The sequence below is a fragment of the Vombatus ursinus genome, unplaced genomic scaffold, assembly GCF_900497805.2.
Source record: "Vombatus ursinus unplaced genomic scaffold, bare-nosed wombat genome assembly UNPS02015184.1, whole genome shotgun sequence".
NCBI classification, from domain to species: Eukaryota; Metazoa; Chordata; class Mammalia; order Diprotodontia; family Vombatidae; genus Vombatus; species Vombatus ursinus.
In genome coordinates this window covers 249,464-262,882 of record NW_020954962.1, presented here as the reverse complement: position 1 = coordinate 262,882, position 13,419 = coordinate 249,464, and the positions used below count along the sequence as shown (strand labels likewise).

The window sequence follows — 13,419 nt, the reverse complement described above, 5'->3', positions numbered from 1 at the left end:
TAAAGAGCAATAGTTAAGTTTTTTGGAATTCATTTGGCAGATGATCTCATCAGAAATTTAAGCATTATTTCTGAATAGTATTACTGTCAAGGGCTGTTGGTTATTTAGACCTTATCAGAACTAAAACAAAGAACAATGGGAGCTATTTAAAATATGAATTGAAAGACAATTTCTAATATAGAGTTACCCATGTTGACAGAGGAGAGAGCAAGGAATCTTTCTCTCCACTTTACAAATGAATAAATCAACAAATACTTAAGCTTGTATGATGTTAAAAACTGTATTAAGTACTTTGGAGGATTAAATTTGCCTTTATATTAATTCTATTAATTCATTTAGGTACTCCAGGAGTTGGTGACTGTTACTTTCTTCTAATCCTGAGTATGGTCACTCATGAAAGTGTTTGTTTCTGGCAGGCCTCTAAAAACCACCTGCTCACACCATTAGTTAATAACTTACTTTTCTGCACTTTTCTTCTCTGTGAAGTAATGGAAAGGTGTACATTGGAAAAAAAGTAAAAAAGTATTCAATCTTGTGAAATCAGTAGATTTATTTTTTAAATAAATTGTCAAGGAGCTTTAAAGAAAGGTTTTGAAGCAGATGCTACATCATAGGGCATGTTGTAATGATTTTCTGGCAGTGATTTTTTTTTTTTCATTTCAAACTTTCTTCATGTAACTAAGAATTTTCCTGACTACCTTTCAGATAGTTGTAGAAGCCAAAGGTGTGACAATGAGAGAAGGGGGTAACTGAATAGGACTTAGAGAATTTATTAAATATCACCATAAATTTCATCAGAATAGTTCAGCCAGTAGTCATAGAATCCACATAAATGATCTTATCGAGAAATGATTTTGAGATCCATTAATTTCCTAAAGGTTTCCTTCACTTCATTGTTCCTTAGACTGTATATCAAGGGATTTAGCATAGGAATAAGCACAGTATAAAAAACAGATCCCACTTTGATTGCAAGCCATGAGTTTTTGGAATTGGGAGTACAATAGAGGAAGAGGATGGTGCCATAGAAGATGGTAACAGCTGTCAAGTGGGAGGCACAAGTGGAGAAAGCTTTATATCTCCCACTGGCTGAATGCATTTTGAGGATAGTGATGGAAATAAAAAGATAGGATGTAAGGATAATGATGAGGGTGCAAAATGTACTGAGATTTGCAAAGATAAAAAACATTATCTCACTGAAATGTTTATCAGAGCAAGAAGCAGAGAGAAAGATAGAATATTCACATAGGAAGTTTTTAATGATTTTGGTCTCACAAAATGACAATACAAGAAGTGAGTAGGTGAATACAATAGAAGAAATTATGCCCCATGTGTATGCCATAGTCATTAGCAGTACACAGAATTTTGGGGACATGGAAACTCTATAGAGCAAAGGATAAGATATAGCAAGAAAGCAGTCCTAGGCCATCACTGCCAACATGACCATCCTTGTCACAACACAGGAGACGCCAACGGAGAACTGCGTAATGCAGTCTTTGATGGAGATGCTTCTCTCTTCTACAACTAAGTTTTCTAGTAATTTTGGTGTAATTACAGCGGAGTAACAGAAATCCACAAAGGACAAGTGACTGAGGAAAAAGCACATAGCAGTATGGAGTTTGGGGCTGATCTTGATAATCATAGTCATTCCCAAGTTTCCCACCACAGTGACTTCATAGATGATTAGGAACAGGAGAAAGAGGGGCACCTGGAGCTCTGGGTAATCAGAGAATCCTAAGAGGATGATCATGAGTGGAGAACTCTGGTTCTTGTCAGTGTTCACCATGATTCCTGTTGGAGAGAATTAGAAATGGATCATGAGAAACAAAACATAAGTGAAATTGAGAAAAGGAGGATAAGGGGCAGGTTATGAATTGGTAATTATTATTATTATAATTATGAAAATAGTTATAACATTAGTTTCATCCATTAGCGCTTATTTTCAAGTCCTATACATTTTGAATTGAGAGAAAATCATGGAATATGAAAGAAGTTAAAGGAAGAGTGACATAGATAATGGTCGGAATATATAAGTGACTAAATTTGCAGAATCTACTATAATCTGTACTTTAAGAAATGTTCATTCTAGAAAATATAGTAAATCCAGAACCTTTAAAGGAAGGAGAGTTCCCTTGCTCCTAAGGCAGTCTATTTCACTTCTTTACCCATCACAATGGAAGCATAAAGTTTCATCTGCCCTTCTTTTTTGTATTCATTATATCCAGAATATGTCACTTCTACCCATTCAATCTAGTTTACTCCCTGGAAACCAGCAAAAGAAGTCTCATATCTTTTTCACATAACAACCTTTAAATCATTTGAAAAGATATATAACTCATAATCCCTAAACTATTTCTCTACTCTTTTCTTGTAAGAGCAGTTGTCACAAGACAAAGTAACAGTAAAAGCCATGTATTTCTATAGTATCAAAAGTTGGACATATTATTTGCAGTAATTTCAGTAGGAAGAATTCAGTGAAAGATTTTTATGAAGAATATATTTCAGTAGTTTTCCTAGCATGATAACACAATTGAAGTAATGTGTCCATTAACATAAAAATTCACATTAGCGTTAGTATGCCATACAGGTAGTTAATGACTGAGTTCTATGTGTGCAGTCAGGAAGACCTGAGTTCAAATCTCTCCTCAGACACTTACTACCTGTGACCCTAAGAAAATTACTTAGCCTGTGTTTGCCTCAATTTCTTCATTTTTAAAGTGGGCTAAATAATAGCAGCTACCTCCCATGGGTTGTGGTGAAGATCAAATGGCATAATATTGGTAGTCAATGTTATATTAATTTTAGTTATCATTTTTTTGAATGGTGCTTATCCCAACTCTGTGCCTTAATGATTGTGTAATCATCAATCAATCACTTCACCTATTTTGCCTGAGATTTATAACAACAAAACAGTAAGTAACATTTAAATAGCATTTTGTTTGTGTCATTTATTTTGCTAATTGCTTTGCAATTATTATCGGGATAACCTGGATAAATAGTTGCTATTATTATCCCAATTATACAGATTAGGAAACTGATGCAATTAGCCATTAAAACATGGCTTGCCCAATGTTGCAGAGCTGGTAAGTGTCTTGAATTTAGATTTGAACTGAGGTGTCTGAGTCAGTCCCTGACTCCAGGCCTGGATCTTTGTTGATTGCATTGTAAAATACTAAGTTGGACTATAAAATATTAAAATTACTTTTCCACATCTAATATTATATGTCCATTGTTTTAAAGTCATTTCCATATCTATTACACTAAAATCTTATGGTCCTTTCCACTCTTTCTAGGTAGGATGAAAAGAATCCTCAGAGAGAGGGAAGGTCTGATTAGTCAAATGCTAGATTCAACTTCCAGAAGTTGTTTCTTGATAGCTAGAGGCTGTATTGGAAAGAAAGCCATCATGAAGCTATTGGGAAGAAGTAGAGAAAGCCTGAAATGGTCTGTATTAAGGATCTGATCTATTATCTTTTCTGCCAGGGAATACTTATGTCTGTCCCATTAAAGAAAACCAGAAAGCCACAAAGTGAAGGGAGAGAGAAATAAAGAGAGAGAGAGAAAAAAGAGAGAAAGAGACAGAGAGATAGAGAGACAGAGAGACAAAGAGAGAGACAGAGAGAAAAAGACAGAGAGAGAAATCAAATCAAAGAGGGTAGAAATCTAGTTCCATTGAGAGTCAAGGTAGTCATGAGTTGGTTATTTTGAATTGGGAAATGGGTCAGGGAAGATGGGATGGTAGTTAGCATTTCAATTTGGATTTCTCTTTGTATAGAAGGCTATGAGAAGAGCATTCTCCAATTCCATAAGTGTCCAGGAACAATGGCAGTGACCCAGCATGCTGCCTGAAAATTGAACGTTCAGAATAGGCAAATACAAATGTATGACTTATTCCAATGCCACTTCTCATCCAAGAATAACAATGTTCACTTTTCTAGTCCAGTCTCTACGAGTTCAAAATATTTCTACATGTTACTTTTATCCCTTCTAAATATTTTCCCCCTCTTCATTCATTAAGTGTACGAATTTCAGCTTGTAGCATTTATGCTTCTTTTCTCACTTGAAACAAAGTTTATACCTGAGAATATTTCTTATTAATTAGCATCTTTTGTTGTAATATTGTGGCCAATATTTGGCATTTCATAAATTCTAATGAACTGCCATTTGCTTATTTTTCAAATATTTATGTGATCTCCTGACCTTTTATAAAGGATAACATATGCCTTTCCTAAGTATCACAGCCTATCTGTCCTTGTGCCCCTTTAAATGGCTTCACCAAATTTTCACATATAAGATCAGTTAGTACATTAGTATGGAAAGAAAGATTCCTCATTGAAGTATTAGAGCTGTTTATAACATACAATTAGAGAGTTACCTGAGACTTTCAGTCCTTTTTCAGTCATGTCTGCCTATTCATGACCATTGGGGTTTTCTTGACTAAGATACTGGATTGATTTACCATTTCCTTCTCTAGCTCATTTTACAGATTAGGAACTAAGCAACAGAGTTAAATGACTCATCCAGGGTCACACAGATAACACTTGTCTAAGGCCTCATTTGATTCAGACCTTCCCAACTCCAGGTCAGTACTCTATCCACTACATTACCTAGTTGCCCCTTGTTATTTAGTTTTTTTTTTCTTCAGTCTTATTCCCTGAGACAGAAGGTGGCTAAATGACTTATCCAAGGTCATTGAATTCAAACATTTCTTATTAAAATCTTCAGAGGTAGAGCTAGGACAAAGATCCTCCTCATTCATTATTTCCACTGTACTACACTATTCTTCCTGTATATATGATACTTATGCAGGTATGCATGTTAACGTATGTGTGTTTATATATATATATATGTATATATATATATAATATATATATATATATATATAAACACACACACATAGACACACACATGCAGCATAGTTAAGAAATAACCAATGAAAATAAAAGGTGGGTGGCTGAAAGCTAAATCCCGTGAAAAAACTTTCTATGTGTCTGTCTACTTAGTTATCTAGATTTTCTGCTACTGTTTCAAATTCACCCATTTCTTTTCTGCATTTCTGATGTCTTCAATGGATTTGTATGCTCAGTGACTCTAGCTCACACCTAAAGGTTTATGATTTATTATCATAAATTTAGACCTTGAAGACTTACTAGCCGCCTAGTTCAGTCATTCATTTTGTAGAGGAGGCGACTGATGCACCAAGGGGTTAAATGATTTGTTCAAGGTCATACAGGTATTACACAGGAGAGATTTCATTCTGACATGGTTCCTCTGTGTACACATCTGACCCTCTGTCCACTTCACTGCCTCTCATCTTCAAAACAATCAATTGCAGAATGGAAATAACTCTGTTTGAATTATTGTTAAAAATAAAATAGACTATTAATTGTCCTCAGCCTGTATTCAAGTTCTCCCATAAACTTACACTCATGAACTCTGATTTTCTTTCCCAAATGTATCTGTACAGCTAGCGCTAGTTTCCATCTAAAGAGTATATTCTATATACCCTCAACACAATGTATATTCTTGGTTCCACACCTTTGCTCTCGCCATAGCCCTTACCTTAGTCACCTCTTTCTGGTTTTCTAATTGTAGAAATAATGAATCTACTGAAGTACTGAGCAAGCATCTCAATTTTTAAACCATTTATTGACCATTCTCTGTCCATTGAACATCTCTGTCTGTCTCTCCTCTCAAAGTTGTAAGACAATTCTAAGGCACGTTAAGCTCTTACTTTTGTTTTTAGTACCAGTGTGGAATTTTGTATGCAGATGTCCACTTCCTTGACATGGAGTAAAATGAGCCCCTTCATGGCAGGAAATGTATTTTTTTTTTTTTACAGATTTTGTCTTTCTATGTGTTGAACCAGATACATACAATTGGTGGAAATAATCATTAAGAAGAAGTAGAAAGAAAAATGTCCTTATATCACGCAGGTCACCTCACCAACTTAGTCAATGTGTTCCTTTTAATAAGCTTTAATTGTTCAGAAGATCTGCCTGATGTCAATCCCAATCTCATTCTATATAACTTCTATCCTACTACTTCTGATTTTATACTACTCTATTCAAGACAGCCGTGATTCTCTCCTTCCCATCCACATCTCATTTCAGGATTAATTGTACCCCTCCTACTTGTCCACTCTGATGGCATTACGGTCTTTTAATGCATTAATGTATCTCAATCAATCAAATCATTGCTTATTGTCAAACATCTAAGTTGATTGAAACCTTGTTTTTAGGTTTTGTAATCGCATGTAAGTCTGAAAATCTTTGAGGAGAGAGCTCTAAAAATATTTATTTTCATAGTATAATCTAATGATAATTTAGGGTCAAAGAATATTATTACTGTTTTTTTTTATTAAATAATAGATTTTTGTGCTTTATCTGGATCTTTGATTCCACAAGTACAAGGAGCTTTAGACATGTAAACTGCCTCCATTGATGCAGCTGCAGATATCTTTTACAACTTACAGCTTCAAATAATTCTTTAGGAGTACAGAGTTTAACTCTTTTTTCTTTGCTCATTTTTTCTCAGTGAAGATGTTTCACAGGCAGAACATGAACCAAGGTTGTCCTTATTCCTAATCTAGCATTAAATAGACCATGCTATCATTCCTGTATACTACTCTTTACTATTTCCAGTATGCATTTTTTTAAAATTTTATTTTTGCAAGATACATAATTTGGTTCCTTTCTAACATTATCTCCTGACAATTTTCCTATGTGAAGCCACAGTTGCTATCAAACTGCTCTGCTCATTATTCTCTGAAGGTAATATATGCATTTCTGCTTTCATGTGTTTGTACATACCATTTTCCCCAAAGTGAAATGCCTTCTCTTTTGATCTCTACTAAATTTAATCTAGTCATTCATGCATAGCTTGCTTAAGTTAAGCTTTTGCTGGTAATCCCAGTTTCCTCGCCCATTAACATTCTTCTTTCCTCACAATTTCTGTAGCCTTGATTGTAACTGCCAGTGGAACTTTAACAAAAACTGCATTATATTAGTATTGGTCTTTGTATGTACCTGTCTCTTCTTTCCATATACTAAAAAGCTATTGTGAGAAGGGACTCTGGTTGGAAGGGACCTCTTACTATTCATGGATATTAGGTTCCCTACACAAAAATGGTGATTAAAAAATGAATGGTAAAGATGATGATGATGATGATGATGATGATGGTGATGATAATGATGATGAAGATGATGATAAAGGTGATCTGAGATAGCATTCCCACTCTCCCTTTATTTTTGGCAGTTCTTTTCTGATTTATCATTCAAGGAACTATTGAAAGGAATATTCTAGCTTCCAGTCAATAGACCAGAAAACAATTTATAGAAAGAAATAACCAGACATATATTCTTACCAGAGCATAGATTCCCCTAGATGTCTCATTTCCTAGATCCATAGTACAGATGGTATATCATAGATCATTTTCATGAAACCTGATTATGATACTTATGGTGAGTATCTTACATTTGCCTCCAAGTCTTTTGGGATGCAGACTCTAGAGACTCTCTACTGACCCTACATATGTGGGATCAAAAGAAGTAATTCAAAAAAAAAATGCCTCTGATATGTCATTTCCAAAGAATGGAATTTTCTAGAAAGTATATTGGTCTTGAAGTTAAAATCCCTTCACAAATATTAACATAGAGTTTCCACAAAAATCATAAAATGCATAATTAGATGCAAAATATCATGCAATGGAATAATTTGCCCTCAGGGGTCTAGGAGTAAGGTTTGTTCAGCATCATCTTAATCAGTCCTTATTGAGAGAACTTAATAAATACTTCTTGACTTCACCCTGCCCAAGATAGTTAAAACACTCTAAATAGTAAACAAGCATTTATCAAGTACTTTCTATGTTCCCAGGACTCTTCTAAGAAGTAGAATTACAAATATAAGAAGAAAGACAGCCCCTGGTCTCAAGGAGCTTACATTCTAATGGGTGAAGATGACAATAAAAGGAAGCTGAAAGAGTACAAAGAAGTTCTCCTCTGAATTCTTCCTGATCTCTGTATCCTTCATGATGTGTCAATGTTTCCTAAGAACTCCCACAAATTCAGGACAGGCTGCTATCATAATACGGAGAGCCATGTGGAAAGGGAGGTATGCAGGAGTGAAGAGCTGATCACAGTATTTTCTAAAATAAAAATCAGAGGAAGTACTCTGGAAGGAAAAATTGGTGGAATATGGGGAATAAACCCTGCATCCAATCAACAGCATCAAGAAACTTAAATGGCATTAAATAAATGCTTTCTAAACACACATATAGGGAATTTCCAGAAAGAAGGAAAAATGAACTACCAAGGCTAAACTAGGCATTTTGCATTAACATAAATTAGTAAGAGAAACAATAATTAGATTAATGAAATGAGGGGACCGATCAAACTTTCCATAATGATGTCAAAAGAAACAGTAAATTTCTGAATTAAATAAAACAGCCAGGAAATTTATTGAAATTTTCAGATTAGACAATTAGAATGTCAATATCTCACTTTACTTGAGTTACTTACCAAGGAAGACCTTTGCAAGAGTGAATTTACTAAATAATTGAAACTTTCCCCTTTTTTATGTCAAATGTTCCAAAATATATGATGTTTGAAAGAATAGGGTTATCCTTGTAATGTATTTAAAGCATGTATTCAAAGACCTGAATCCAAGATTCAAGTTACAGTGTGAAAACAAGAAGAAACTCCTTTAGTCTATGAAATTTATACAGTGGCAAAAACTGTGTGTACTTTCCGCACTGAAAAGGAATAAACCACCTTTATCCATTCATTTGTGTGTGTGTGTGTGTGTGTGTGTGTGTGTGATGTGTGTCTGTGTTTCCCAGACTCTTCTGTTCATCTCATTGCTATTATTTTGCCTTCATATTCCTTTTTGCCTACCATGTGGCCTTGAACAGTTTGGTTAGTTAATATGCATTTTTTTAATTAAATTGCTTTTATTTTTTCCTCCTTAGCTCCTTTTTGTGTAGACTTTCCAATTGTCTAGAGTAAAAATATGATAAGATTGATTAAGTATGTTTTGTTTTATATCATTGATATTGTGTTATTATTACTATTATTTATCATGGTTTACTGGGGAGCTAGGTGGTTCAGTTCATAGAGCAGGTTCATGGAGTCACAAAGATTTGAATTCAAATCTGGCCTCAGAAAATTTCTAGCTGTGTGACCCTGGGCTGGTCAATTAAATCTGCCTCAGTTTCCTCATCCATAAAATGGTCTGGAGAAGCAAATGGCAACCTACTGTAGTATCTTCCCAAGAGACCCCAAAGGGGTCACAAAGTGTCGGACACAACAGAAAACATCTAGCAGCAGCAGTTGTTTAGTCGATAAGGACAGACTGCAAATTTCACCTGGTTACTTTTTCAGACAGACACTTTTACCCTGTTCTTTAGAATCTGAAAAAAAAACTAAGAAATATGCAGATAATACTAATGTAAAGTAAGAGATGTGTGATAATTCAATTCAGAAAAAAATGACAATGTAGAATTTATTTATATGGCATTCACCCACCCTCTTTTTCACGTCCTTCAGCAAACCAGAGAGCAAGGCAATATTCTCAGAGCCTGAAATGTTGAACCTGGGACAGAAACAGAAGTTTTTTTTTTATTTGCATAGAAATTCAAATGGACACTACATATTATCATTTTGATCTTTTTTTAGCAAACCGTAACAATTAAGCAGACATATAACTTGAGATAGAATGAATATCATTTCATACGTATACATTGTCATTTTTGAAATGAATATAAATAGAGTAACAGAATTAGACTCCAGTTAAAAGGAGTATTATATTCAAAATAGGATTTTATCATCATATTTTTTTTTTCCTCAATCAAGATGTACCAGTGGCATAAGTATTAAATTGAGGTTTAGAAACTAATGGACTCTTACTCAAATATAATTTTTTACAATTATTACTGGTTGGGAAATCTTCCTTGTGTGAGAAATGAATATTTCTCCTTTATATTTAACAACTAATTATTGCATTAGGACCAAGCTTTTTCCCCTTTTCTACTTACTCCTTGAGAAAACAACCAGTGTGGGAAATCGCTCTTAGAGATTTACTCAGGCCAAGAACTAATCAAACAGTAAAAGAAACTCTAAGTTTCTACTAATGGTTATATTCCTGTTCATTGTGTTTGCTCAGACGGGTATGTGGAAAATGTTGACTCTACCTATTATCAAGACTGGTAATATGGAAATTGATATCTCTTTGACCAAGATTTGAGTGACTTAAGTCATGTACCCCAAGATATCCCACATCTCATTGTGTTAACCCATCCAAGTAGATTTCCAACCCTTGGGAACACCTCCTCTTTGAAAGGCGTATAAATTGTAAGCCCACTGCCATTAAGGGTCTTTGGTTTAAGAGAGAAGTCCAAATGATGATCCTATCAATAACCTGCAGGCCTTATTAAAAAAAATTAAATTACTTAGAAACTAGGTCTCTCAAACTTTTTAATTGTCATACTTGCCTGAATAAAATGGTAATATTGAAGAATATTTAGCTTTGTTTAATCCTTTGCAGTCATTATTAGAAATATCAATCAGTTCCTATGCAATTATTTATAACTACTACAACAATAATATTTCAGAACATTTTTATTCAGAATATTTCAGAACATGTTTAGGCACATGGATGGATGTACATGCTAACTTGTGACCTTGAATTAACCACTTACAGTTTTGGTGGCCTAGGAAACTCACTAATACTTCAAGTTACAGGTCAGATGCCAATCTACTTTAGAAGCAGATGTTATTTATAGCTAAGAAGTTGGAGATCTAGACAAAATAATAATAATAATAATAAATTTGTGAAATTAGTATTTATTGAATACTCAAATCAAATCAGATTTTGTGAGAAACTCATAAAGGATGGATAAGGGAAAGAGAAAATAAGATGAATTCATACTTTAGAGGAGATGAAAGGAGAGGAGAGGAAAGGACAGGAGATAAGAGACTAAAAGAGATGTTATGGTTGAATTCTGAGTGGTGGGTTGAATTAGGGTCTAGTGACAGGATTTATTAAGGTTATGAGCATGATAGCCATGTAACACAGGAAATGATGAAAATGGGAACACTGTCAGAATCTTAAAAATTCTGAATGAAGCAAATCCAAAGAAATGTTTGCTTGTTTGTTTTTGTTTTTTTTTCCTAGCATGTTTCTAAACAGGAATAAAACAAAATCTTATATTCTACTCTTTATTACTTTTCAATTTTCCCCTACCCACTTTCTAGACATTCTATCTAAAATCTTTTAGCTGTATAAATGTATCTCTTCATTTAACTTAGTTTTCCAAAACCCTATATGTTCCCATTAAGACTTTTGTTTCCCTTCCTCCTCAAAATTTACATGTGTGTGTGTGTGCATGTGCATGCATGTGTGTGTGTGTGTTTGTTTGTTTTTCTTCTTCTTAGTGAATTATGTGATTTCCTACCATGGTGTGGGCCCATAGTAACCACTTCATATACACTTCAAAACTTGTATTTCAGACTTTCATAAATTTACATGTTGTCCCAAACTATACAGAATGAATAAAATAGCCTCCTCTGACCTGTTAAAATATATGTGTGTTAATTTTGGATATATTCCCCAAATGCACATGAATCTAAGAATTCATTAATCATCTACTCTATAAATACAAATGATTAAGGAAGTTTAAAAAAAAAGGATTTAGGAAATCACACTCCAGAAATAAAGCCAATTAACCACCAATGTAATCTTCTATTTGAATCTTTCTCAATCCTTACTTGTATCTCATATTGCTATAAGGAACTTGTGATTTCTAATATAATTCAGATAGACAAAAAGCTTTCTTTGTCTGTAGTGTTGGACAAAGACGATGTCCAGGCAATAAAAAAATGATATGATCACTGCCTAGAAGAAACCTATTGTCTACTAGCTTTGTTCTTACTTTTCAATTTTGACTTATGCAGGAATAGATTTAGTACAAATTATATAGTTATGGTAGGGGGGAATAAGGGACCCAGGGTTTTTTCTGACTCCAGAATAATTTGAGCAGAGTTGGGAAAAAAATCATGTGGAGTATCTGAGCCTCTGATGCCTTTATCTAAGGCTTGATGGAAGAAAACTCTTTGCTATTATTTCATTCAGTCTCTGTACCTGACTGTCTGGAAAGCTAAGGACAATATTCAACTCAATTTTCTGATATTCAAGTCTTGTTTTAATCTAAACAATACCTACTTCCACAACCTTACTGCCATAATGTTTACCTAAATGAAGCTATTTTTTAGCTAAAGTATACTAATCATAATTCTCCAAAATACAACATGAATTCCCTCCTTCCTTCTTTTATTCACATAATTGCCTATGCCTGAAATGCCCGTGCTCTTCATCCCCCATTTCCTTCAGGGTCTCTTGCAATTTGACTCTTTCACAAGTGTTTTCTGAGTAGCTCTCTTTAAAATCTTTACTTTCTCTATAAACCAATTACACAAGTTATCTACAAGAATCCGTGAACATTTAGCATGTGGTCTCTGATATCTGTATCCATTTTTTGTGTGCATATGTCCTCTCTTCCTGCATGGGGCATGAGTTCTTGAGTTCAGAGACTGGTATTTCTTAGCATCCTTGATGCTTAGCATAGTGCTCCCTGTGAAATATATATACATATATATATATATATATATATATATATATATATATAATCTCCACTAAATGTGTAATGATCATAGTGAAAATCATGATTTGAGAATAGCACCTACCTCATTTGCTTGGCAGATCTTTTCAGATCAAGGGATTTACAGAAATGTTCTGGTACCAGTTCTTGCTTCTGAAAAGGAAATAGAAGAGGTTTTCTAGGCACATCTACTATAATCACCAGATTATGAATGGCTGTCTCCTAGATCCATCAAGTAATGAATGTTGAACTTGGACATGATGGCAAACAATGACCATTAGTAGAAAATACCTCCTTCTGCCAAATTTGATCAGATTCATTATTAGGCCAATACTGAACTTATATAGTCTATAAAAAAGAAAACACAGATCACTTTTGAACTGACTGCAGCAAGCCAATAAATGTCCCTCCATTTCACAGCAAAACTCAGAGTGAGACACACGTCTTCCTAAAACACCATTAACCTGATTCTGAGATGGATGCTATCAATTTTACTTCTATCTCAAAAAGAAAAAAATGTGAAAGAGATTCCAGAGACTAAAGACCTCACCTGGCTAGGGCCCAAATAAGTAATTAGAAGAAAGTCTGCTTTTAAAGAATAGTATTTCCTTGAATTCATAGGGGATAGTTAGTATCAGAAGTTTATTTTCCATTCTTATAATTTGCTAATAGATATAATCTCTTTTACTAATATTAATGAAGAAGTCTCCCAAGATAAAGCAACAGGAGACAATTCTAATTAAAAATATTGTAAATAATCATCTAAG

At 34.1% G+C, this 13,419-nt stretch overlaps 1 protein-coding gene across 1 annotated transcript; it reads right to left on the bottom strand.

The window, feature by feature from the left end:
• Positions 1-838: 838 nt before the first annotated feature.
• Positions 839-1,783, bottom strand: LOC114031564 (olfactory receptor 5D13-like). Its single transcript, XM_027846699.1, is given in 1 exon segment — positions 839-1,783. A coding segment is annotated over 1 exon segment (945 nt).
• Between the last annotated feature and the right edge of the window lie 11,636 nt (positions 1,784-13,419).